At 41.3% G+C, this 24,066-nt stretch overlaps 2 protein-coding genes across 4 annotated transcripts; one reads left to right on the top strand and one right to left on the bottom strand.

Annotated features, from left to right (window-relative positions):
- The first annotated feature begins 987 nt into the window (after positions 1-987).
- On the top strand, positions 988-4,668 carry mmp19 (matrix metallopeptidase 19). The gene is made up of 9 exons (XM_084039495.1): positions 988-1,163; positions 1,258-1,343; positions 1,521-1,651; positions 2,397-2,609; positions 2,696-2,941; positions 3,056-3,178; positions 3,376-3,540; positions 3,633-3,760; positions 3,853-4,668. Exons 1-9 carry the CDS (start codon positions 1,074-1,076, stop codon positions 4,081-4,083), a joined length of 1,413 nt encoding a protein of 470 aa, XP_083895621.1. The 5' UTR covers positions 988-1,073; the 3' UTR covers positions 4,084-4,668.
- On the bottom strand, positions 4,193-21,033 carry LOC311032605 (transmembrane protein 198-like). 3 transcript variants are annotated; one of them, XM_084039503.1, is made up of 5 exons: positions 20,670-21,033; positions 12,106-12,346; positions 11,135-11,710; positions 5,953-6,042; positions 4,193-5,718 (listed from the first exon to the last, which is right to left on the bottom strand). In XM_084039503.1, exons 2-5 carry the CDS (start codon positions 12,257-12,259, stop codon positions 5,666-5,668), a joined length of 873 nt encoding a protein of 290 aa, XP_083895629.1. In that variant the 5' UTR covers positions 12,260-12,346; positions 20,670-21,033; the 3' UTR covers positions 4,193-5,665. The 3 variants fall into 3 exon arrangements, with proteins under 3 accessions (XP_083895629.1, XP_083895630.1, XP_083895628.1); XM_084039504.1 differs by having other exon boundaries at positions 5,965-6,042; XM_084039502.1 differs by having other exon boundaries at positions 4,817-5,718; positions 5,894-6,042; positions 20,670-21,023.
- Between the last annotated feature and the right edge of the window lie 3,033 nt (positions 21,034-24,066).

Genomic DNA, 24,066 nt, shown 5'->3' with positions numbered 1-24,066 from the left:
ATTCTCTGGCGGTTCCCTGATAGCGACATTGTTGACTTTACATTATTGTTTTACCACATATGTGCCATTATGTAAATGGAAGTATTGATTAAGGCAGCTGTAATAGGAAAACAAGCATTATATTTGTTTATGATATTTAAATGACGTTTGTTGATGTATTAACACACAGTGGTGGCAATAAACTTGTCAGTAAAGATTAATAGATTGGTTGAAGTTGTTGTCTTGTGTTAGTCTATTAAAACGCCTGTCAGTTGATTTAGGAGTCATATGTGTTTTGTATTTCGGTGGTGTGGTTGACACTTGAAATTGCACTTGAAACAAGCATTTGTGTCTTAAAACCCTCAGACCACATTTGCTTTGCACAAAATGAATTACTGTTGTTGACAAAAAACCTGTCCATCCATCCGTTATCTGTCACTGCTCATCCTATTCAGGGTCATGGGGGTCTGCAGCTGATCCCAGACAGACTACACCCTGGACAGGTTGCCAGTCTGTCACAGTTGTTGACAACATGTCCATACTAAACCTATATCTGGTCTTTGTTACATCTCTGCATGGATCAGTCCAATGATATATCCATTTGTGGTAGTAAACAAAAAATATGTGTCTAGGATGGGATCAGTGTGAAAATCACAGGAATGTGGAAATGAAATCCCATAATTGATCACTAATACATTCCTGTATGTCACACCAGGGGGTAAACAAGAAGGCAGCGAACCGAGGGAAGACTATGGGAATGTTATATGGTTTTGTTTAGGGTGATTGACCTCTTTCCACAGATTTTAACCGTAGCTGGACCCTACACACTGATCCAGTGTGTTGACCACTGCAGCAGTACTGTCCTCTCCAAACAGCTGTACAATATAACAGCAGACTTGTTGGCTGGGGGTCAACTGGCTTCTCTTGTAATCCTCATTCTTCAGGGATGGATCATCGTAGCCACAGGGCTGACTCATGCCCGGCTGAGTTAAAAGCTGCTGGAGCGCTCGGAGAACAAACACAGTCGACTGTGGGACTCTGCTGAGCACTTCTCAGCCTCTGCTCATCAGCCCTGGATTATTGAAAACGTGAATATGGACTACACCTGGCTGCTGCTACTGCTGCTCGACATCAGCGGGGCTATTAGTGCAGTGGTGCAATGGACAGAATTAGATCGTGCGAAGGTGAGATGATAGTTTGATTTGTCACATTTTAAAAATTTTGTCTAATACTACATTTCTTTTAAGTGAGTTTTAATGTCTGCCTCTGCCTTCACAGTCCTATTTGAAGCAGTATGGTTACCTGAATGACCCCGTGGATCCACAGGACCCTCATTACCTGGAGGAGGTCATTGAAGCTCTCAGGTAAAACAGCCTGATGGCCTTTTTAAGTGGAAACACAGGTAGCAACTTAAAATAAGTTAATGTCATAGTGCATGTTGGATCTATACGAGGGTCTGTGAAAGATAGTCCCAGATGGAGAGGAGGAAGAGGAGGATGTGAGCAGCCCTCTGCAGAAGTTTGATCCCCACTTGTCTCCAGGGTTTTGCAGAGCGTGAATGATCTGCCACCTACCGGGGAATTAGATGAAGCTACACTTGATCTGATGAGACAGCCACGCTGTGGCATGGAGGACCCCTTTAACAAGAAACATCACAAATACAGAGTGATGGGTGAGTCAAGAAAAAGATGCTTTTTCTTTTACAATTCTTTACTTTTAAAATTCTTCTTCTTAAACAGCACAGGTGAACTTTTCTAGTCACATGCAAAGTGTAAACAATGTTAAAAGTGTATAGTTTATTTTTAACATCAGGTCCTAGTATGGTATGTCATTGAAATCTCATGAATAAAATCAATCAAATATCATAAAAAGTCAGTATGCCATGAAAAAATGTAGTATACGATTTAAAAAAAAGTCACAGTATGTTATGTTATTAAAATTTCACATAAAAATGTATAGTACATTGTGTCATTAAAATGTAAAAAGAAAAACAATGAAGTGTCATAAAAAGTCCCAATATAGCTTGACTTTTCATAAAAATATAGTATAGTATGTAACAAACATATTTAGTTTGTCATTAAAATGTATTGTACAGGTCATATGTCACAGAAAACCCATTAAAATGTCATTAAAATATCATAGTACATCATTAAAATTGTATACTTCTAAAAAGTCATAAAACAGTGATAGTATCTCACAAAAAAAGTCATTGAAAGTCATAGTATAATGTCATACAAAAGTCTATGTGAAGTATGTCATAAAAAAGTCTAGTATGTCATAAAATATTTTAAATTATTTTTTCATGTTATATCAGACAAGCCTTTTAAGCATTAGAGAAATCATCTGATTTCTATTTTTCATTTTTAGTGAGGTAGACAATTTTGTTGTAAAAAACAAAAATAATTCTTCTATTCCAGGTCATTGGAGAAAGAGGAGTCTGACCTATCGCATCTACAACTACACACCTGACATGAACAAGGCAGAGGTGAAGACGGCGGTCCGCTCTGCCTTCAAGTACTGGAGTGATGTGGCTCCTCTGACCTTCAGAGAAGTTGACTATGGCAGAGCAGACATAAAGATCTCCTTCCATAAGAACGATGGCTTCTGCCCCACACCATTTGATGGCCGTGGTCAGTTTTTTAAATGTCTACTGTAAATATAGCTACTACTGGATGGTGAAACCCTAACTTATCTTTTTTATATGTACTACCTGCAGGCCCTGTACTGGCCCATGCTGAGGCACCAGAATCTGGTTTAGTCCATTTCGATGATGATGAGTTCTGGACTGAGGGAACATATTATGGGACCAATCTGCGTATTGTGGCTGTCCATGAAATTGGCCACGCCCTCGGCCTGGCCCACTCTCTGTTCAGAAATGCGGTGATGGCTCCGTTATACACTGGTTACCGTGCCAACTTCAGGCTGCATACTGATGATATCAGAGGCATCCAGATGATATATGGTGAGCACATCGAGAAGATCCAATGGACTGGATTAGAGCTGTCAATTTGGTTTCGTCCGTATTGTATCAGTATTTGTGAATTTGCATAAATGTCTCTTTTTTTTTTAATTATAGGCAAACGCATCGACAGTACTTTAGTCAGTCCAACAGCCCCGAACAGCCTGTCTCCCACAGAAAGCAATGTTGCCCAGAACATCCCTGACCCCTGCACCGCCGACCTCGATGCCATCATATTAGGTAAGAGTAGAGGAGGTACAGGAGGCCTCAGCTCTCCTTATTTTGATGTGACCTCACGTTGGAACACAACATGCTGGATTTACAGGGAATAATTTGCAAACATGCAAAGGAACGTGATATATATAGAACTAGCACGCAAAGACTCCCCCCCCCCAAGAGTAGGATCACAAAATGTGTCACAAAGACTTTTTTATCAGGTCCGTGGAGGAAGACCTTTGCTTTCAGCGGTGATTACGTGTGGACCATCTCTAATCTGGGATACAGCAAACCAATAAAGATTGACAGCCTGTGGATGACCCTTCCTGGAAACTTGAGTGCTGCCGTGCACTCTCAAAGAACCAACAAGACATACTTCTTCAAAGGTACAGTTGTGCAATCCTTCTGTCCTGTGCTCTTCTTCTTCTGCTCTTTCAGGTTTTAAATGTGTGATTGTCGATGCCGTTTCTGGTCACAGGCAATAAAGTCTGGAGGTACACCATGTTCATGCTGGACTACGGCTACCCCAAACTGGTCAAACGGATGCCTCACGATGTTGATGCAATCATATACCTGGAGAAGAACAAGAAGTTCATCTTTATCAAGGTATTAAAACCTGAGCAGCACTCAAAATATGCAAGTGAATTCTGATTGATCTTTTTTTTTGTAGAAATATATACATATTTTTGTCTTTGTAGGGTTCAGAGTACTGGCAGTGGGATGAGCTTAAGTACACTGACTTAAGTCTCTACCCCAAACCGCTTTCAATGCTCTTCACCGGAGTCCCGTCCAGTCCGGACGCAGCCTTCACCTGGACCAACAGTAAGATCTTCTTCTTCAAGGGAGACGAGTACTGGCGTGTGAATGAGCAGCTGACGGTCGACCGAGGATACCCAATGAGCAAGAAGGAGCGCTGGATGCAATGCTAGAGGTTGACCATCAGGGGGCAGCGTGCATCAAGAGGTCTTCAGCAGGGTTCATGGTTACCCAACATTTGTCACCAGGCAACATCAACAGCAGTGATTGATTGTGAATTATCATCTACCATGTGTAAAAAAAAAAAAAAAAAAAAAAAAAAGGAAATAGTGTGGTAATTGCTTATATTTCACTGGATCTGATTTCAACCGGGCGACTCCTCCCCTCCTCAGCGGGCTGATTCTTGTGAGGCTTGCGACTGTGAGAATTGCGTAAGCTTTTGTATGATCTCAGGGAGAAATCGAAGGAGGCCTTCTGTTTTTCTAAGACGTGTTGGATTATGTGATTTAATGCTTTCAGTAAGATGTCATATGATGATGGGAGTGTGTGTTTTCTGTTCTGACATTTTGTTTAATGATCAACTCTTAAAACATGTCCAGTGCTTTTAAATATTGCACTTCCATTATCTCATGAATCACACTGAAGTGTGAGAAATCATGTGATCTGATTTTTTTAATGTAACATTTTCTACAGTTAAAGACATTTTGTGTATCCAACATTCATTATGATGAAATGCTAGTCTGTCGTGCATTGTGCTGTCTGCAAAAAAAAAAAAAAAACTTGCATGGCAACTCCAATTAGAGTAGGAAATCCTCCACATGACCTCTTTATTGCCAATGAAAAACCTAGTGAGTAATGCTACCAGTGTTGCTAAGAGCCCAAAGAGGAAAACACTGACATTTTTTCGACACAATCAAGGAGTGGAAACTGGTTCTGTATCAAACGCATTTATTATCTTTGAGATTTCTATCAACAGGTATGTACAGATTCAGGTAACGAGTGCAGTGTCCCTGCAAAATTCAAACATCACAATGGAAATATTATTGTATAGATTAAAAATCTACAAATTAACAACAAACATGCTTTGTTTTTTGTCCTTTTTTCCGCTCTAACATGTAATTGGTCATTATATAAATTAACTGATAAAAAGTTTACTCCACAAGCAACTACTCTAATCTGATAGGAAAAATATTTTTTTTTTTGCACCATTTACTTTTTGCTTCACTTTGTCATACATGGATCCATCCGTCACATTTAACGCTCTCCATCTCAACAAATAGAAAACTTTCACAAATCCTACGAGCACAGTTAAACAGGTAAGATGGGCAATAACACAACACTTCATGGCAATGCCTAACATTTTAAGTACAGTACATGTAATGTCAAACAAATTGCTTTGTCATATTCACTAGCAAAACGGAAATACATCCGTTTTTTGAGGCTCGTACTTGCTATTTGTGTATTAAATACATGGTTAGACGAAATGGAGGACCTTACTTTGTTAGTATCTGGTTTTAAAGTGTTTCTCTGAGAAACACAGTGGTTGTAGTGGTTATATTATAGGTTTCACCAAACAGGTGACACCTCTTACCTCTCCCCCAAAAGCAGCAGCATTCTCTTTCATTGAACACCCAGGAAAGACACACACTCATTCTCCCTCAGACCCTGATGACTGGGGTTGTAGCTGTAAGGGGCGCAGTGGACCCGGTGTCATAGTCCAAGTCGATCATGGTGTGGTTGGCAGTGCCCAGGCTGCTAAGGGAAGTGCCTGTGCCCATCTGTCTGTCCCGCAGACTTTGCAGGTAGCTCTGAGAAGAACAACACAGGGAGAGATGAGCGAGGTACACAAAAATGGTGCCATCAACTTGAAAAGGATTTTATAGCATCAGTTAGGCTCACTGCTTTAGGCTCTCTGCTATAACTGATGCCATAAAAAGACTACAATCAGCATCTACAGCACACGCCATGTTTGTTGACACTGACCGGTGCTAGTAGATCCCCAGCGTAACGTTTCACTGGGGTGGGTTTACGGCGGTACGTGCCTTCCTGCCCACCTGCCTGCTGTCGCTTCTTGGCATCCTTCTCTCGAATCCGCATCAGTTGGACTCTCTTTTGTCTTCGACTGATCACGACTACAAGGACAAGGGGAAATGCAAAGGTAGATTTTATACATCACTTCATCATCAGAAATCAGACAAAATCTTTGTTGATTCTTGAGGGATAAATGTGTATGGTTACAGTTGCTCTTATATATAAGCTTGAGAAAAATATAAGAAACATAGAAATAAAGATAAGAGGATAAACAGACATTTGCATAGTAAAATGTAAATTCTGTCATCATTCTAGAATATAAATTATTTACATTTACATTTAGGTCATTTAGCAGACGCTTTTGTCCAAAGCGACTTACAATAAGTACATTTGTCAAAAGAAGGAAACAAAGAAACCACGACGTATCATTGCCGATGCAGTAAGAGCTAAAAATAGAACAAGTGCTAGGTCCTCATCTGAGTAAAGTAGTACTTCAAGAGTAACAGTGCTACGATCCGAGTTTTTTTTTTTTTTTTTTTGCGGGGGGGGTCGAGGGAGGGTGTTAGTGGGTCATGCTATGTAGAGTCGAGGTGAAGTCTGAACAGGTGAGTCTTGAGCCTTTTTCGGAAGATGGCAAATGACTCTGCTGTCCTGACATTGGTCGGGAGTTCGTTCCACCACTGAGGCACCAGAACAGAGAAGAGTCTGGACTTTGCTGAGCGACATTTGTTTGATTTCAGCGATGGTGGTACCAGCCGGCCAGCTGAAGTAGAGGAGCGGAGTGCTCGCTTCGGGGCATGAGGTTTGACCAGTGTTTGAAGGTAGGCAGGTGCCGTTCCATTGATGGCCCTGAAGGCCAGTGTCATCGTCTTGAATTGGATGCGTGCTGCAACAGGGAGCCAGTGGAGGTCACGGAGGAGGGGGGTCACATGGGAGAATTTGGGTAGATTGAAGATAAGGCGTGCTGCAGCGTTCTGGATACGCTGCAATGGTTTAATCGCATAGGCCGGGAGTCCGGCCAGGAGAGAGTTGCAGTAGTCAAGGCGGGAGATGACCAGTGCTTGGACCAAGAGCTGCGTTGCATCCTTTGTGAGGAAGGTCCGAATCCTGCGGATATTGTAGAGGGCAAATCTGCAGGATCGGGCCACAGCAGTGATGTTGGGGGTGCAGGATAGTTGGTCATCGAGGATTACACCCAGGTTCCTCGCAGTTGAGGAAGGAAATACTGTGATGCCCTCAACAGTGACCGACAGGTCCATGTGAGGGCAGTCTTTCCCTGGGATGAAGAGGAGTTCGGTTTTATTCAGGTTAAGCTTGAGGTGATGTGCAGTTGTCCAGACAGAGATGTCAGCCAGACAGTCCGAGATGCGAGTTGCAATGTGAGCGTCAGAGGACGGGGGAAAAGAGAGGAACAGCTGGGTGTCATCAGCGTAGCAATGGTAGGAGAATCCATGCGATGTGATAACAGAACCTAGTGATCTGGTGTATAGTGAGAACAGAAGCGGTCCTAATACTGAGCCTTGAGGGACACCCGTGTCCAGAGAGCAGGGTTTGGACATAGAGCCATTCCATGTGACCTGAAAGGTGCGGTTTGTCAGGTATGATGTAAACCAGGTGAGAGCAGAGTCGGTTATGCCAAGTTCAGCCAGAGTGGAGAGGAGAATTTGGTGGTTGACTGTGTCGAATGCAGCAGATAGGTCAAGGAGAATGAGAACGGAGGAGTTGGATGATGTTTTGGCGTCTCGCAGGGACTCGGTCACAGTGAGGAGGGCCGTCTCAGTGGAGTGGGCAGTCCTGAATCCTGATTGGTTAGGGTCTAGGAGGTTCTTCCGCAAGAGATAGGATGACAGTTGGTTGTAGGCAGCACGTTCCAAGGTTTTAGAGAGGAATGAAAGAAGAGATACAGGTCTGTAGCTTTGGATGTCAGTAGCGTCAAGGGTGGGTTTTTTCAGGAGAGGCTTCACGATAGCGGTCTTAAAATCCGCTGGAATGACACCTGAGGTGAGGGAGGAGTTGATCAGGGTGGTGAGGAATGGCAAGATGTCGTGTGAGATGTCCTGGAGAAGAGAGGAGGGAATCGGGTCAAGGGAGCAGGTGGTGGCACGGTTAGATGTAACAAGTGCGTGAACGTCTTCAGAGGTGAGGGGGCTAAAGCTGGTAAGACCATCCGAGTTGAGAGTTGGGGGAGATGTCTTCTGGGAGGGAATAGGCGTGAATGATGAGCTGATGTCATTTACTTTCTTGGTAAAGTAAGTTGCAAAGTCATCGGCAGTAAGGAAGGAAGGGGGCGGAAGGGTAGGAGGGGTGAGGAGGGAAGAGAACATGGAGAAGAGTTTCCTGGGGTTGGAGGTAGAAGAGTTGATCTTTGCCAGGTAGAAGGCAGATTTAGCTGCCGAAACAGTTGAGGTGAAGTCAGAGAGGAGGAGGTGGTAGTGAGCAAGGTCCTCGTGCTGTCCCGATTTCTTCCATTTTCTCTCTGACGCTCGCAACAATGATCTGTTGGTTCGCAGAGGTTCAGACAGCCAGGGAGGGGGGGGAGATGATCGCGCCGGTCGTGCGATTGGGGGACAGAGAGTGTCCAAAGAAGAGGCGAGTGAGGACATCAGGATAGAGGAGGCTTCCTCAGTAGGCATTAAGGAGAACTGTTCCGAGGATGGGAGCGAGGAGATAACAGTTGAGGAGAGAGCGGAGGGAGTGAGGGATTTCAGGTTGCGGCGGCTGGTGACCATTCGAGGCGTAGAGGGGAGGGATGTGGTGGGCTTCATGGGGAGGGAGAAAGTCACAAAGTGGTGGTCGGACACGGTGAGCGGGGTAACAGAGATTGCCGAGATGCCACAGGATCTTGTGAAGACAAGGTCAAGTTGGTTCCCGGCCCGGTGAGTTGGTGGAGAGGGGGAGAGCGTAAGGTCAAATGCGGAAAAGAAGTCGATGAATTCAGATGAGTGTAGCTTTCCCGAGTGGATGTTGAAGTCACCGAGGACGACGAGCGGTGTGCCATCATCAGGGGAGCAGCTCAGGAGGGCATCCATCTCATCCAAAAAGTCACCAAGAGGACAATTATAACATAATGTATAAGATATTGTATTCACGTTAATGCTGCATATGTGAGGTCACAATGACTTTGACCTTTGACTACCAAAGTCTAATCAGTTTATCCTTCAGTCAAAGTGGACCTTTGAGTCAAATTTGAAGAAATTCCTTTAAGGCTGAGATTTTGCGTCCACGAGAGTTGGAAAGATGGACGTGCTGTTAGACAGACAACCTGAAAAACGGCTGTCATGCAAAGTCCTTAAAAGTCTGAGAGTATGCAATGTCATAAAAACATAGCATGCCATAAACCTGCCGTGCCATATAGATGTCATAAGAAAATCAGAGCATGCCATTAATATGTCATGGAAAAGTCAAGAGTATAATATGTCATTTAAATGTCAAAAGGTCATAGTGTAGTATGTCATTCAAATATGGCAAATTAATACATACAGTATGACATCAAAGATGCAGTATATTATGTCATATAAAGTAATAGTTAAGTCTGTAATTTTTAACTCAAAAAGGTCACAAAATGTCAATATTTCAAAAGGAGTCAAAGTATCATGTCAAAACTAGTAATAATTTAGTATATTTGATTAAGATGTTAAAAAAAATCACAGTAAAATATAGCATTAAAATGGCAAGTCATAGTATAGTATGTCTAAAAGAATGTGGGGAAAAGAGTATAGATACATCAGAAAACAATCATATAAAGTCCTCATATAGTAGGTCATGTAAAAAAGCTATACAAAATGTATAGTTTGTTTAAAAAAACAAAAGCGATAGTTTTCCATTAACATTTTAACAAAGAATTATTGTATGCCATAAAAAGTAAAACAGAAAAAAAGGAGCAGTATAGTATGTCATAAAATGTCATAAAAAGTAAAAAAAACAAAACAACAACATATCTTATGACAAATATACAAAAGAGAATAGACAGACAATCATTCATGCTCACATTCCCACCTACAGACAATTTAGTCATCAATTCACCTGCATTTCTTTGGACTTCTTTGGTTCTTTCCGACCAGAGTAACCAGAGAGAACCCACGCTAACATGTGAGAACATGAAAACTCCACACAGAAGGAACCTGAACCCAGATTCACTGTGAGGCAACCGTGCTAACTACACCACTGTGTAGCCTGTAGTATGTAATTAAAATGCCATAAAAAAGTCACAGTATAGAATGTCAGTAAAATGTCCCAAAAAAGTTAAATTATAGTATGTCATTATACTGTCCAAAAAAGTCATAGTATACTATGTCAACACAATGTTAAGCAGTGATAGTACAGTTTGTCATTACAATATTAAAAGTAATTGTATAGTATTCAACAGAAAGTCATAAAAAATAAAAAATAATATTATGGTATGTCATAAAAATCAAGTCATAGTACAATATGTCATAAAACTAAAAAGTTGTAAAGTATGCCAAAGAAAATGTCATACAAAGTCTATAAAGTACCTTACATGGTCTCTATGGCGATGACAAAAACTGAACAGAAATATAAAACACCTGGCAAGTATTTAAAATCCCTTCTCTGCTACAGTGGGTGTCTCCAGCACCACATTTTGCCATCATGACTCACACAGAGACAAAAACAAATCAGGGTTGCTGTTGTGGCTAGTAATTACCGCCTCACAGCTGTATACCTCTGCCAACCAATCAAGTTGCAGTTTGTTCATGCCTGTCCAAAATGTTATCACTTTGCCATTTTCTTTGAAATGAATGTGAAATTGGCATAATGACCATTATGAATTCTGAGATCACAATGACCTTTGACCACAAAATTCAAAACAGATCATCCCTGAGTGCATGTGTATGTTGTTGCCGAATTTGATTAAATTCTCTCAAGGCCTTCCTGAGACATCATGCTCATGAGAATGGCCTTTGACCACCTACATTTAATCAGTTCATCCTTGAGTCTAATTGTATGTTTGCGCTCATGAGAATGGTAGTTACGCACAGACAACCTGAAAACATAATGCCTCCGTCCATGGCTGTTGCCGGTGTTGAGGCAAAACAAAATCAGAGTCATTGGTTGGGCTCTAAGTTGCTAACTTTTTATTCTCTACTTTTATACTGTTCTTACGTATAATTCTTATTAGTGGATGAATATGATATACACGCCCCTACAACAGAAATCATATCATAATATTCTTACCCTCAGTGTGTGAGAAGCTGTCACCCGTCAGTTTCCATTGGACCAGTACTCCGATGAGGCTGAGGGCGGGCCAGATGCCCAGAATGACCCAACTGTACCAGCATAGAGGTGTCCCCGGTGTGAGGCGCAAGCATTCATACAAATGCTTGGCCAAAACCAGCATCTCCACAAAGTAATCAGCACACACTGTCATGATAGCTGCCCCAAACACAGACGTGGAGAGCATGGTGAAGAGCTTTTGCCACTGTAGTGTCAGCACAGCAAACAGCATGCCCGTTCCCAGAAGTGCACCCAGTGGGACCCAGACTGTGGTTGGAGTGTAGAACTGGTGAGTGACCAGCAGGGTGGAAAGGGCCAGGAGGAGGCCCAGCAGTAGGCCAGTCATGAAGAGGCCGACGCTTCGCACCAGCATGGTGACCAGACCGCACAGCAGGCCGATACCGAGGCCGATACCGGCACTAGCCTCCACGCTCAGCTGGGTGTCAAGCACGTGCTCCTTGTGACACAGCAGGAAAATGATGACGGAGCCAAACATCAGTCCAGATAAGAACATGACAGCCTTGAAACAGCGGTAACCTTGAGAAGGAGAGACAGAATGATGAGATGTAAGATGCAGTATCAGGAGTTGGAAGAATTAGTGAACATCATCCTTTTTATATGAATATAAAGTACACAAGGTACAAGCTCAACAAAGTTATTCTGGACTCATATACCATCTAAATTATTTTGTGTCACATCAAGTAATAGTGCAGGTTTATCCAACTTGATTTGATATATTTAAAGGTTGCGCTACAGAGCAAGGTTACTGTTGTGGTGGAATTTGTCAACATTATCAACAGGATATCAGATCAATGCTAAGAGTTGGAGGCATTTCTGTTACTGGTATCGGAACAACTCTAGTTATGTCAGCCTAAAACATTCAGTTTTGGCTTCTTTTGTGTCGAGGTCTGTGAGCCGGCTGGGATCCTCACCAAAGAAGCAGTAGATGACGCCAAACAGGCAACACATGGAGCAGATGACGGCAGGAATGATATCATACTTCCTCTCTATCTCCAAACTACAGGCGTCGACTTCAGCCGTGCCTGCTCCGGCCACTTCAGAGCTCAGCCCGGTGGGATCTGCCATTCTGAGTGAATGCAGGAGGCTGGAGTTCGGGATAAGGGTGGAACTTCTGGTGGTGTTATCTCAAGTCCATCTGAGCAGGTCTGGTAACTGTAAGATGGGAAGAAATGTTGATTATGGAAAAATAAAGAAAGTGTACGGTATCTTGATCAACACAGGAGGGATGAAAGTGAAGTGTGACTTCTTCTTCTAGCTTCTGTGCACAGCTGTCATTAAGTCAACACACACAATATACAACTCCACCATCCTGTACGCCCGCGTATACACACAAGTAGCTCATTCACTCACTATAATCTATGTCACTATAATCCATGTCTGTGCCCCCTCGATAATTGCAGTCATGAACTATGACAGTCGTAAGTGGTTGTTCATCTGAGAAGAGTAATTCGATTTTCCTTATCAGACTTTAACGCAATTAAAATAGTTTTAACTGTCCTTTCAGAAATTACACAGGAAGGAAAAAATCATCAAGCAATATTTTCTGGAAATAATTTGAAACTTTGCTTTCATGTAAAAAAAATGTATGATTTTATTTTTTTATTATTATTTTGTAACCTTTCTTATTAAAAATAGACACTCATAATTAATGTATATTTTGTTATTATTTAACAAACTGTGGACACATCTATGTCATCTATGCAGAACAGCAGATATTACAGTGTGAAAATCACCAATCTCCAAAATGGTAACTTTTCATGATCAAAGAACAGCAAACCTGTTTTCAGTTCTGCAAATTGGTTTATTTAGCATAAGCAGGACATTTTCTCAATTCATAAAGAACAATGTAGTTCATCTCAAAGATTCCCCAAATGTCACCAAGTTTGGAGTTACAGGGGTTTTCACTGAACAGCAACAAGCTTGTATAATGAAACCCTCCCTTTTATCTAACTGTATGCAAAACAGTGCTTAAAAACAGTTTTTGTAGTTCCTTCCCGTTTCACCTCTGTAATTTCTAGGACCAAGTAGTACTCTTGAAAATGAGATTTAAGCTGGCAGGCCTGTGGAGAGCCACAGAGGGCTGCAGTGGGGCTAAAGGCTTATGGGTGGACTGCTCTTTCTGAAGCTGCTGGCAGGCCCCCTGGATGATCTCACCACAGCTGAGATCCGATTACAGCTCACTCACGTTTTCTACTTCAGACAAACAGTCAGGAAAACGACTGCTGCCTTTATTCTTTGCTACTTGCCAGATCTTTCTCTTTCGGCCCTCTCTATCCACTACCTCTCTTCTTTAACAGGATCTTATTCCAACTTTGATCGAATCCCTCTTTTACACTGAAATGTGCCTAATTTGTCACAGGGCTGTCATTTGTATGTCCTGTCTATGTATTGCTTTGCATGGAAAAAATGAGAGCCCACTGGAAAGTTTTCTTTTCTTCTTTGAGTCATTCGTAGTTTTTCAGTACCTATACCCCTCTCCTTCTTTCTGCTTTCCATCATTGGCAACAGCATCGTCTCATTTCTTCAATGAAAGACAAGACACAAAATATAGGAGCAAATGTGTCCAATATGTATGTGGCCAGTTCAAGTCTAGAGACTAGTGTTTGGCGTAGGTTACATTACATAGTAGATTGAATCTTTGAGGTTATGCATACATAGTTGACATTGAGATAATATGTACATTACTTATGTAAACTATTTGATCAATGTGCAATAATATAGTTACATATATACAACTCTAATAAGTAACACAAACTGAAAGACTATTGATTTAGAATTCCCAGTACTCAGTACTTTTTGATAAAAGTTTATAGTTATAGTCTATAGTTTACTTCTGACAGACTGCCGTTGGTCTGCCCCAGAGCATTTTGGCCCCTTCAGCTATTGTCTGATATGGCATGAATGCAGTAGACCACCTGGTGGGTTTGGATATGAAACACCTATGCTAGCTAGCCTCCCACAGGGAGATTTATTTGTTTGAGCGTTTAGTGACCGACTCTTCTATTTTCCTCTATTTACCTGCTCTGTGAACCATTTTCTGTTTGCTCTACTTTTTGTGAGAAATGTGAAACTTAAATAAAAAAGTAATTATGGTCATTTTCTGCTACATATTTGTCTAGAAAACTGCATCATATACTTTAATAGTAGACATCAGACGCCATGAATGTTACTGGGTGTACAGTATAAAGATTATTGAGTGAAAGAGGGTCTATTTCTAACTAATCTAATGATTCTACATCTCAAGGAAACAAGTGATTTGATATCTCCTGTACTCAACGTACAACATGTCAAATTTGAAAAAATGTTTTGTACCCACATTTTGTGGGTAGATAAAAAAGTAACACATCCATTAATCAGTAGCTTATTTTTACAGTAACTGCTGTAATTTCACACTATAGAAGCAGAGTGATGGATTCCAGGAGAACTTCCCCGACTTCCAAGGTACATGGAGTAGGTTAAAAGTCTGAAGAGGTCAAAACTCCAGTGACCCCCTCATCAGGGTCATCTTCTATGTAATTGGACTTCATTTTCAACAAGATTTTCCCACAACTTCCTTTGTTGCTTCTAGCGAGCCCGGAACTGCATTGTATGCTTTGTGGTGAGCTTATTGTATTTAGTTGAACTATGATAAGTCCAGTCTCCTCCCTTCTACCACATATCATATTTGGTTACTGTGCAATCTTGTATTGCAATTGGTAAAACAACCTTTTTTGGTTTACCATGTGTGAACTAGTTCATACTTCAACACCATTTTAAAAGTAATTTACTGAACTCTTCCCACACATCCGAGTCTCAGAGACATCAGTGGTGTCTGTGTGCAGCAGGCTCGGGAGTCCTTGCTGCTGTGGGAGAATCGAGCCATTATGGGGCAAAACAAAGACTCTGTGCCCCATACTGTGACCTCCAGTGGCACTCAGAGGAAACCATGTGAACGATAAAAGAGACCACATAAAGATAGCTGAGAGCACCAAGGGGACAGGGAGATCCTGTGCGTTTGCTGTTAGATGGATGCCAGTATTTGCCTTCGGAGGACTGGTGAGTGATGGAGGGAGGAGATCTTAACTAGAAACAGAGCTATCTATCTTAATGACTGAGTTCTGTGGAGGCCCCCACTCCCCAACGCTTGCTCCCAGCTGAATTTTCTACAAGCTAAAATCGCTTGGCAACAAATTCAATACAAGTCAACAAGACCAAGAGTCTACAGCCAGCTCTGTGAGGCTGTACTTACTTAGCTGTAGCTAGATGCTAATTTTAGCATGGTAATGTGTTCACAGAGGCCACGCTAACGTGCTGATGTTTTGCAAGTACTATTTACCAGGTTCACCATCTGCTAAAATTCTAAAGTAGAAATATACACAAGATACAGCTCAAAAGGGTGGGAATGGTATTCATTTCTTAGGTTTTTGGTTGTAAAGAAGAAGAAAAACTGTACACAATGGCTTCCAGAAGTTTCACATAAATTTACTTAAGAGGCATTTGGTGGGGACTGTGCATTAACACACAATAGCATCAGCTTCAGATGAGCTATTGAAATATTGTGTGACATTTTTACCCTTGGAAAAAAAGAACTTGCCCAGGAGTATACACCCCCTGAACAAATACTGCAGGGGGCTGAATAGCGCAGATTTGAGTGTTCAGCTGCTGAGGAACAGGCAGGGCCCAATACAAGTTCCCCACATAGCTAATTTGGGTGTGTTTAATGAAGGGGTATGTGTGTGTGTGTGTGTGTGTGTGTGTGTGTGTGTGTGTGTGTGTGTGTGTGTGTGTGTGTGTGTGTGTGTGTGTGTGTGTGTGTGTGTGTTCACAGCCGAGGATTCTGCGACTGCTTCTCCAACTTGACGACCACAGCTGAGAAGCTGAAAACCTGTAGTGTCATGACCTGGCTGTCTGACAACTTCACTTGGAAGACTCTACTAAGGATGTGAGATGCACCAGTCTGCGCTTTACATCTGCAGCCATAAATCATGCCAACTTCAGCTGAAACCCCCAAACAGCTGAAAGACTGACAGGGTCTAGAAAACAGGAACCATGATAATAACGCTAACCATTACAATGGGGGTTATTAAAACAGATGCTATACTGCGGTAAGCATTAAAACTGGATAAAGATGGACACGTTGAGCATCAGAATAACATCTGTTTTCACTCCAAATTCTATTGACCAGACATCATGTGGGCCAATATTGAGCTTCCTGTCTCTCCATAGCAGGAAGCTTTGGACCAGATGAGGAAGTGAAGCATCAGCTTTCAGCAGGAACTCACCCTTGCTTTTGTGACATGAAGCAGAAAGGAACAAATAGTTGGGGCACTAACACTGAAACATCACTTCACCTCAACAACGTCACTGTTTAGATTTCAAATGAGAATCTGGGACTGGGAAACGATGCAGCTACCTACGACTCTGCACTGCTACAAAAGTTACAAGAGACAACCTGGCAATTTAATGAAAATAAGCTTGTAATCTGTCTGGCTTGCAGGTTAATCTACATATAACACTTGCCATTGTGTCTCTGCTTATGTGACTGAAACTATTTCAGCACGGATTTTGCACCACGTGATAGCCAATCAGAATGCTCAGAGGTTTTGTACATTTTATTTTGATAGACTCTCAGTCTGAGCGCCGTGAAGCCATAAATTAAACCAATATGATGGACTGATCATGCTCTACAAATCTATGCAGACTTTTTATTGACAAATCAATATCTGTCAGTGCCACACACCTCTACTGTCACATTCCTGTTTAGTCCTTTTAGTTTTTAATCTAGATCCTTCTCCACTCAAACTTCCTTACAGCTGAAAAACACACACATACACATAAATAAATACATAATATATACAACTAGAGTATTGGGATGGATATGTGGTACCTTAACTTGAGCCAACACTTCAAGACCAAATGGCATAGGCAACTCAGCTGTGTTTTAAATGCACTGTAGTGCTATGCACACACTACAAAATGGAATATGTCACCCATGGGATACTTTGCATGAAAAAATACTCATACGGACATGTGTCTCTAACAACCTTTGCATGTTGGTGCAGATGGTTGACCCAAAAACCATCTTAATCAGACATTTGCCAATACATGGGCTTTAATGCAACTCTCTGAAAAGATGTAACAAAACATCACAAAGGTACATTTGGATAAAATGTATCTTTCTTAAACCAACACATCTGAAAGAAAAAAGAGATGTCTCACTTTTGTCCTCAATATCCACATATTTGTGACCACACAGTTTCCAAAATTGTGAATCCTATGCTAAACTATTTGCCTCCCAAAGCTGACTCAATTCACCCAACCAAATTATTTTTTGCACGCAGCAGTTGGAATTCCAACATCTTGTTCATTGCCCAGAGTTTTTGAAAATCCACATTATTTTGCGTCATGACTTCAGAGAGACACAACTGGCAGTTGTTCAATGTGTCAGTTACAATCTCACTGAGAAGTTGTAGGACTTCATCTGTAGTATTTCATCAGTCTCTCATTTCCAAATAAAGATGATCATTTACCCTCTGGCCAATAGCTGTCACTAGTGGCAGTGTTTCATTAGAAGCAACTTCTTTCCCCCTCATAATCTCTCAATCTCATGCCCGACTTAAGTCTAAACAATAAAGGCCTTTCAACTTCAAAATACAGAGCTACTTACAGAGAGGCATGAAAAACGATCAGAAACACAAGAGAGTCACATGTCGATAGAACATGCGTGTATACTGTAAATCAGAAAAATACATGCTCATTTTCACAGTTAGGACTAATATCCATACACCAAGCTAACAATCTACACTGCAGTAAGTCAGAGTTGTGATCCAGCAGCAGAGGAAGGAGCGTTCAATGTGTGCAGCGAGGAGGAGCAGCTCCACAACACTCTATTAGGGTTTGTGGTGGAGAGCAGCATTTCGTAGGCGGTGCAAGTAGTCTGATGTCCATATGTTAGTGAGAGCATGACAGTGTGGCACTGTGTATGAAATAATACATGCTTCTGTTGAACACTAGGATGGTGTAGAGCAGAATTGTCCTCGAGGAAAACAACAAAGACTGAGTTCTAATTGTGTTCAGGGTGAAGTCGGGCTGGGTAAGTCAATGGTCAATGGGCCGTTGATACTTTGTAGATAGGTTTGCTATAGTGGTAGAACGGGGAGTCAGAAAACAGTATAGCAGTTCAGACCTCCATGCAGTGCCTTTATATATATATGTATATATATATATATATATATATATCTCCAGCACTTCCACTGCAACTCTTTCATTTAGAACAGCCATTTAACCCACTTTGTCAAATTCCAGTCGACAATAATTGTACCTCCTACAACGATCTCACAAGCCTAAAGTATAACGTGTCCTTTATTTTCCAAGCAAACCCAACACCCCTCTCATGTCATAACTATAACCAATGTTTTAAGCGTTATAAATAGCATATGGGTGGATGTTTCAAAATGACTGGTATCAGTTTTTATGTGGTTTGCTTGTGACAATGGGGTTTTTCCTTTCCTTCCATCTTTGAGTCGAACTACAAACTCAGGTTGCTGCTCAGTCATGACGTTCTTCTTTCAGTTAGTATTCTATATTAAATCAAATACGAACTAATGCAGAAAGACGGGATCCACTGCAGTTGGTGATGAAAGCAATTACACCTAAGATTGGGTCATTTAACTATGTATTGAATTAGCTACGTTTTTCCACATCAAAAACAACAAGGACATAAAACATGAATTGATACACTTTCCAAGAATTAGAGAAAGTCACAGGTACAGAGCACAGCAGTCTCCATGTGAGATTCACTACAGCAATGAGTCGTACATGGGTTATACATCAGAGCTCTTCCTGCTGTTTTTTTACTATAAGCTTAGTCAGTATTTATAGATGTGTCCATGTGTGGTGCATATGGACTGATATGGATGGATGCAGGAGGCTTGAGCATGTGGTCTGGCACAGCTGGAGTGTTAAACCAACAATTCTGAAAACTTCTAAAGTAAACTCACTAAAGTAAGCATAAAAATCATCTTTTTTAGCTGACACAAAAGCTCAAATAAAACTAGAAATTCCCATAATTTCTAATATGGGCTCTCAGGAAACTTAAACCAAATATATTTGTTTTGTAATCCAAACTAAAAAGTATGAATTAATATTCTATTTTTTACTTTATGCTACAAACATAGAAGCAATGCTGTCATCTCAGATACGTTTGGAACAGATACAGAGATGGCCAGCAAGCCAATGCCTTAATCAGAAGAATAAACCTTCGTCTAAGGCCCTGTTATCTTATGGGGGGAGAGATTGCTTGTGTTTAAAGAAGAAAGCAGAACCAAACACAGTAATTATCCAAACTTCAAGTCAAACCTTGTCCTCATAAAATGGGAATTCTGGTTCTGCGGGTCAGCTAGTCTTTCTGTGCAAACTCTTGCCCCAATAACAATCTCCTGAAAGCTGCTTACAGCATTTTTGTTTTTAATTGTTGAAGATATGGGAAGTCAGCACACTGTTAAAATAGATCATAAAAACGACGGCAAAACAAATGAGACCGTTGCATCCATGCTCCTTAAAAGGCACCATTCAGTCTAACTTTCATCAATCCCGGTTCTTCATGCTTCCTTTCCTGCCTTCTCTCCTTCCCCAAAGCAGGGAAGGGCTTCCTCTCGGTCTTTTTCCAAAGGGGTAAAACCATCTGGTGCAGGCTTACAGAGTAGGTCAAGTAGATGGGGGGTGTACTGAGGGGGTGAACTACAGACTGCACTCCCCAGCAAAGACAGGACCCGTAGGCTGTCATCACACAGCCCAAAAACCCAGGGGGCACTCCCACCCAGCATCACACAGCAGAGCTACAGGGCCAGGGCTTCTTGCATATGGGCCATAAAGGAACATGAAATGTGTGCCTTACATGATGAAGGGTGTTTCCACATAGTCCGACATAGGCATAGACATTATGGGTGACTATGAAGTATAAAGAAAAAAGTTCTGTTTCTCCAAGTGTTCAGATTTGCCAAACAACCTGTTGACAACACATTAATGGATTTAAACGACTCAAAGCAGTATCTATTATATATTCTTGGTTAAGACCTGCAGGTCACTTAGTCACTAACGTTACTGAGTGAAGCAAAGCACTGGAGAATGTCTGGTCTCAACGTTTGGTTCAGTGCACACCAATAAAGCCCTTATTATCCTGGATCATTATGTCTGTCCTCAAAGGCTGACGGATAAATTGTGCCTCGAGTGTAAAATGCTTTAAAAAGGAGAGGGAATCGCGGATCTTAAGTGTTATTACAAACATTTTCCAGTTGTAGAGTTTGGCATAGATCAGCCAGGATGTGAGGTGGAACTGTAGTCGATCATAATCGGTTATTAAGTACAGTATGGCGCTATTGTTTCCGAGGATGGACGAGAGTCAACTGAATTCAAATGAACACTGGCAAAGAATCACTAACAGACAGTGACGTAGATATCTGTGACTTTCTTTAAATTAAAGAAGTGTCAAACTTACCGACGAGCCCGTGTGTTCGGCGGTTGTACCGTTAAGTCGACTCGACAATCGGCCCTGTCAAACAGGAAAAACGACCCACCATTCACAAGCACAAAAGCCGCGGCGGGGTACCAGGGAAAACCGGTTCTCTGAACTTCTCCGCAGGCTCTTTTTTCAAACTCACGGGCGGCATTAAAATGAGAGGAACGGCATCGTTTTTTGTTTTTTTTTCACTCCTGTCACTGCCACTAAATGTTATTGTTTCTCGAAACGCGAACCTAGCCGTGACCATAAATGTGTCGAGGGGTTAGCTAGTTTCCATTCTGCGCAGCGCCTCACTCAATCACACAACTTTGTGTCCAAGTTAACCGTTGAGTTCCCGTCCGTGACTCCACACACCAACGAGTCCGAGTCACCACCTCCTCGCTGGAAAATCCTAAAGCTCCTCCCTCATACACCTCCCCTCTCATTTTCTCTCCGCATAAGTAAACGGCATTTAAGAAAAACACAAAGGGGAAAATGTTTTCCCTCCGAGGCAGTCCCCCCTCTCTGTCTCTATCCAAAGTCGTCAGTTGGGCCGTTGGAACAGCCCAGAGGGAGGGTGGGAGGGGGGCGCTTGCACAGCAACAGATGAGGCCATGGCTTTTAATGAGCTAGCTGCTGCACCAAAGCTCCTGAGTTACTTTGAATTTGTGCGCTGTTTGTCTGACAGAAAATAAATTATAATGAACCGGTAGGAGTTATTTACACCAAACATGGCAGCCGTTAACCATGGGTTTGAACTGTTTCCCCCCAACGTCCTATGAGAACGAAGGTAACTAACATTATGGCCTAAATTAAATCTAAATTAGCTGTTTTTAATTAAAGACTGGCTTTAAAGGAAGTGCTAGTTTTACCGCTTTCTAATAAGGCGCTCTTAATAAAAGGTTTATAAGTTATAATGAATGGCTTCATTATTAACTAATAACAAATACTAATGTTTTATGGATCATTTGAACCAATAAGAAGTGCTCCAGAGCATCTAAAACAGAATCCATTCATTATGATGTTATTACAAATTACGACTATAGAATGATTACATTTTTGTTACTTTGCCATGACAACCCTCTCAATATCAACACTGATTTCCAGGGAGTCTTAGGTATTAAAAACAAACAGAAATTTAAAACACACCAGACTTGTAATGACTTTTGAATTAATTTTTCTTAACAGCCTGACAGTTTAGAGGTTGTTGTAAATTGATGGCTTATAACTGTTCCATAACACAACAGTAATTGAACCATTACTAAATTACAATCAGCGCTGCCAGATTGTATTGCTGGTTTTCAGCCCAATCACAACATAACCCGCTGCCCATATCATAAGCTTGCCAGGATCTAAAACCATTATAAGCAATAGAAAACACAGGCCTAAAAAGTTTCATATCTGCATCAAATAACCGAAGATAATAATAGGATATCGCAACCTACAAATAGTGGAGTCAGACAACCAAATCCACAAAGGTCAATTGTCGAGGATGACGTCAAGGTAAGTAGGCCCTCTGTTATCCCTGACAACAATTTAATGCAATCCTCACGTCAGTCAAATACTTTTCAAATTCTACGAGTCAATAATACGAGTGACTGGACACAATGAATGTATTGTTTTCACAGTATTTTCAAATACTTGCTAAATGTATACAAAAGCAGCCCAAATTCCATCTACCAGCCAAATGCAATACACAAGTGGTATATAGATTACATGCTAACTCGTACTTTCCCCCTCTTGTATCCATTCAGTTACACACTGAAGAGGGCTGGGAAGTTAACAACTGGTGACATAGGACCCTGTGGAATGGATTGTGTTGGTATATTCAGAAGGAATGAGCTACAGCTGAGTGCTGGGACTGTAGGAGCACTTGATTTGCACAACGGGGTCTACAAGAGGAGGTGGTTGTGTGTGTGTGTGTGTGACAGTAATATATAGCTACTGCCATAGACTGCATGGTCACCACACTAACAGTACTACAACTATAGGTGTTCATGCCTTGTAAAGGGCGTTCAGTCTACATTTACACGTGGAGGTTATTTTATAATCTGATCTATTAAAGATTGGAGGTTATTACTTTGACATGGCTTGTAGGTAATATATAGTATGTATGAACTGACACACATGAAAACACGTAGTAAGGTAAAGCCTACGTGTGTCTTGTTGTGCTGAGACATGACGTTTAGTTAAAAAAGAGTGAGGAGAGATCTGGGAAAAGTTATTTCCATGCAAAACAAATCTGGTACCAGCATCCTTCACAACCGAACAGACAAGTACATTTCCCTGAGAATTTAACTCAATTAGACTGTACCCCAAGGGAACCTATAGCAGGAGAGTCACTACATAGCCCTTCGAAAACCCAGGATTTAACATGTAATCACTCATATGTGGCTAAGCAGCAACAGTTGTCTGTGGCTGACTTTCAAAGTGTGTAGATATGCTTGTACATTTTCTTATGAATATTTTCTATCCTGGTAAAATATGTGAAGTGTTAAAACATAAACAAGTAATTTCTGAGGCAAACATGTCAACTAAAACACTCAAGGGTGATTTCTGTAACTTTTTGTAGCTTTTAAATGAAAAGCCAGGTCTTCCACAAACAAAAATGTGGTATCTATTTACTTGCATGTCTTAATGACTGCATAATGCATCTGTTGCCAACATTCATGCAATACAGCCTCCAGGCTGTTATGTGCTGGTTGCAAAACAATGAGTAATCGCTGTATAGCCAGGATACACTGTTCAAACCTGGTTCAGGTTAATACATGGGAACATTTGGACAATTCTGTGTGCAGAGGAAGAGATGCACCTTTAACCTCTTAAGTTTCATGAACTCTCACCCACCATTGTGCTCAAATGCTTGAATCACAGCAGTATCTGAGGACTGTCAGGTCTGCTTGTGGCTGTGTGGGATGGGGGCAGAGCAGATGCTGTGACAGGAAGTTGCTAACATGGTCCAGATGTGGGGACAAGAGACCACCTTCGACAGCTGCAAAACGACTACAGGCAGGAACTGTATACATACACATGCTACAGGATCCCCATGTTGAAGAAAGCTCAATCAAAAGACATTTGTTTATGTTATCTTCGGAGAAGTGTAAGACACACATGGACCGATTTAATTTTAATCAGTCCCTGTGTTCATTGATCTTGTCCTCACTCACTACAGAACCAATACTAATTAATGTTGTTAAAAAAAACTATTTTAATTGATATACTATATATTCAGGGTTCAACTTAGATATTCTACAAATAGGTATTTAAATCATTAACTAATTCACAAAGCTAGTAGTTCAACATTTAAGTGCCCTCTAGTGTTTGAAATGATGCAGTGCAACAAAGTAACAAAAGATGCCAGCGAGTCAACATTTTGACAACAGCGCTTTTTTTT

This window comes from Eutrigla gurnardus (assembly GCF_963514095.1).
Source record: "Eutrigla gurnardus genome assembly, chromosome: 2".
Classification (NCBI taxonomy): Eukaryota; Metazoa; Chordata; class Actinopteri; order Perciformes; family Triglidae; genus Eutrigla; species Eutrigla gurnardus.
Note: the sequence above shows the minus strand (reverse complement) of the source record. Positions and strands in the feature narration are given on the sequence as shown.

Bases quoted from the DNA above. Each gene is read 5' to 3' on its own strand.
- mmp19 (XM_084039495.1), top strand. From the start codon at position 1,074: ATGGACTACACCTGGCTGCTGCTACTGCTGCTCGACATCAGCGGGGCT. The intron at 1,344-1,520 runs GTAAAACAGCCT...ACTTGTCTCCAG, and splicing joins GAGGTCATTGAAGCTCTCAG to GGTTTTGCAGAGCGTGAATG. The intron at 2,942-3,055 runs GTGAGCACATCG...TTTTAATTATAG, and splicing joins AGGCATCCAGATGATATATG to GCAAACGCATCGACAGTACT.
- LOC311032605 (XM_084039502.1), bottom strand. From the start codon at position 12,259: ATGGCAGATCCCACCGGGCTGAGCTCTGAAGTGGCCGGAGCAGGCACG. The intron at 11,711-12,105 runs GTGAGGATCCCA...CTCCTTCTCAAG, and splicing joins CGTCATCTACTGCTTCTTTG to GTTACCGCTGTTTCAAGGCT. The intron at 6,043-11,134 runs GTAAGAATATTA...TTGTCCTTGTAG, and splicing joins CAGCTTCTCACACACTGAGG to TCGTGATCAGTCGAAGACAA.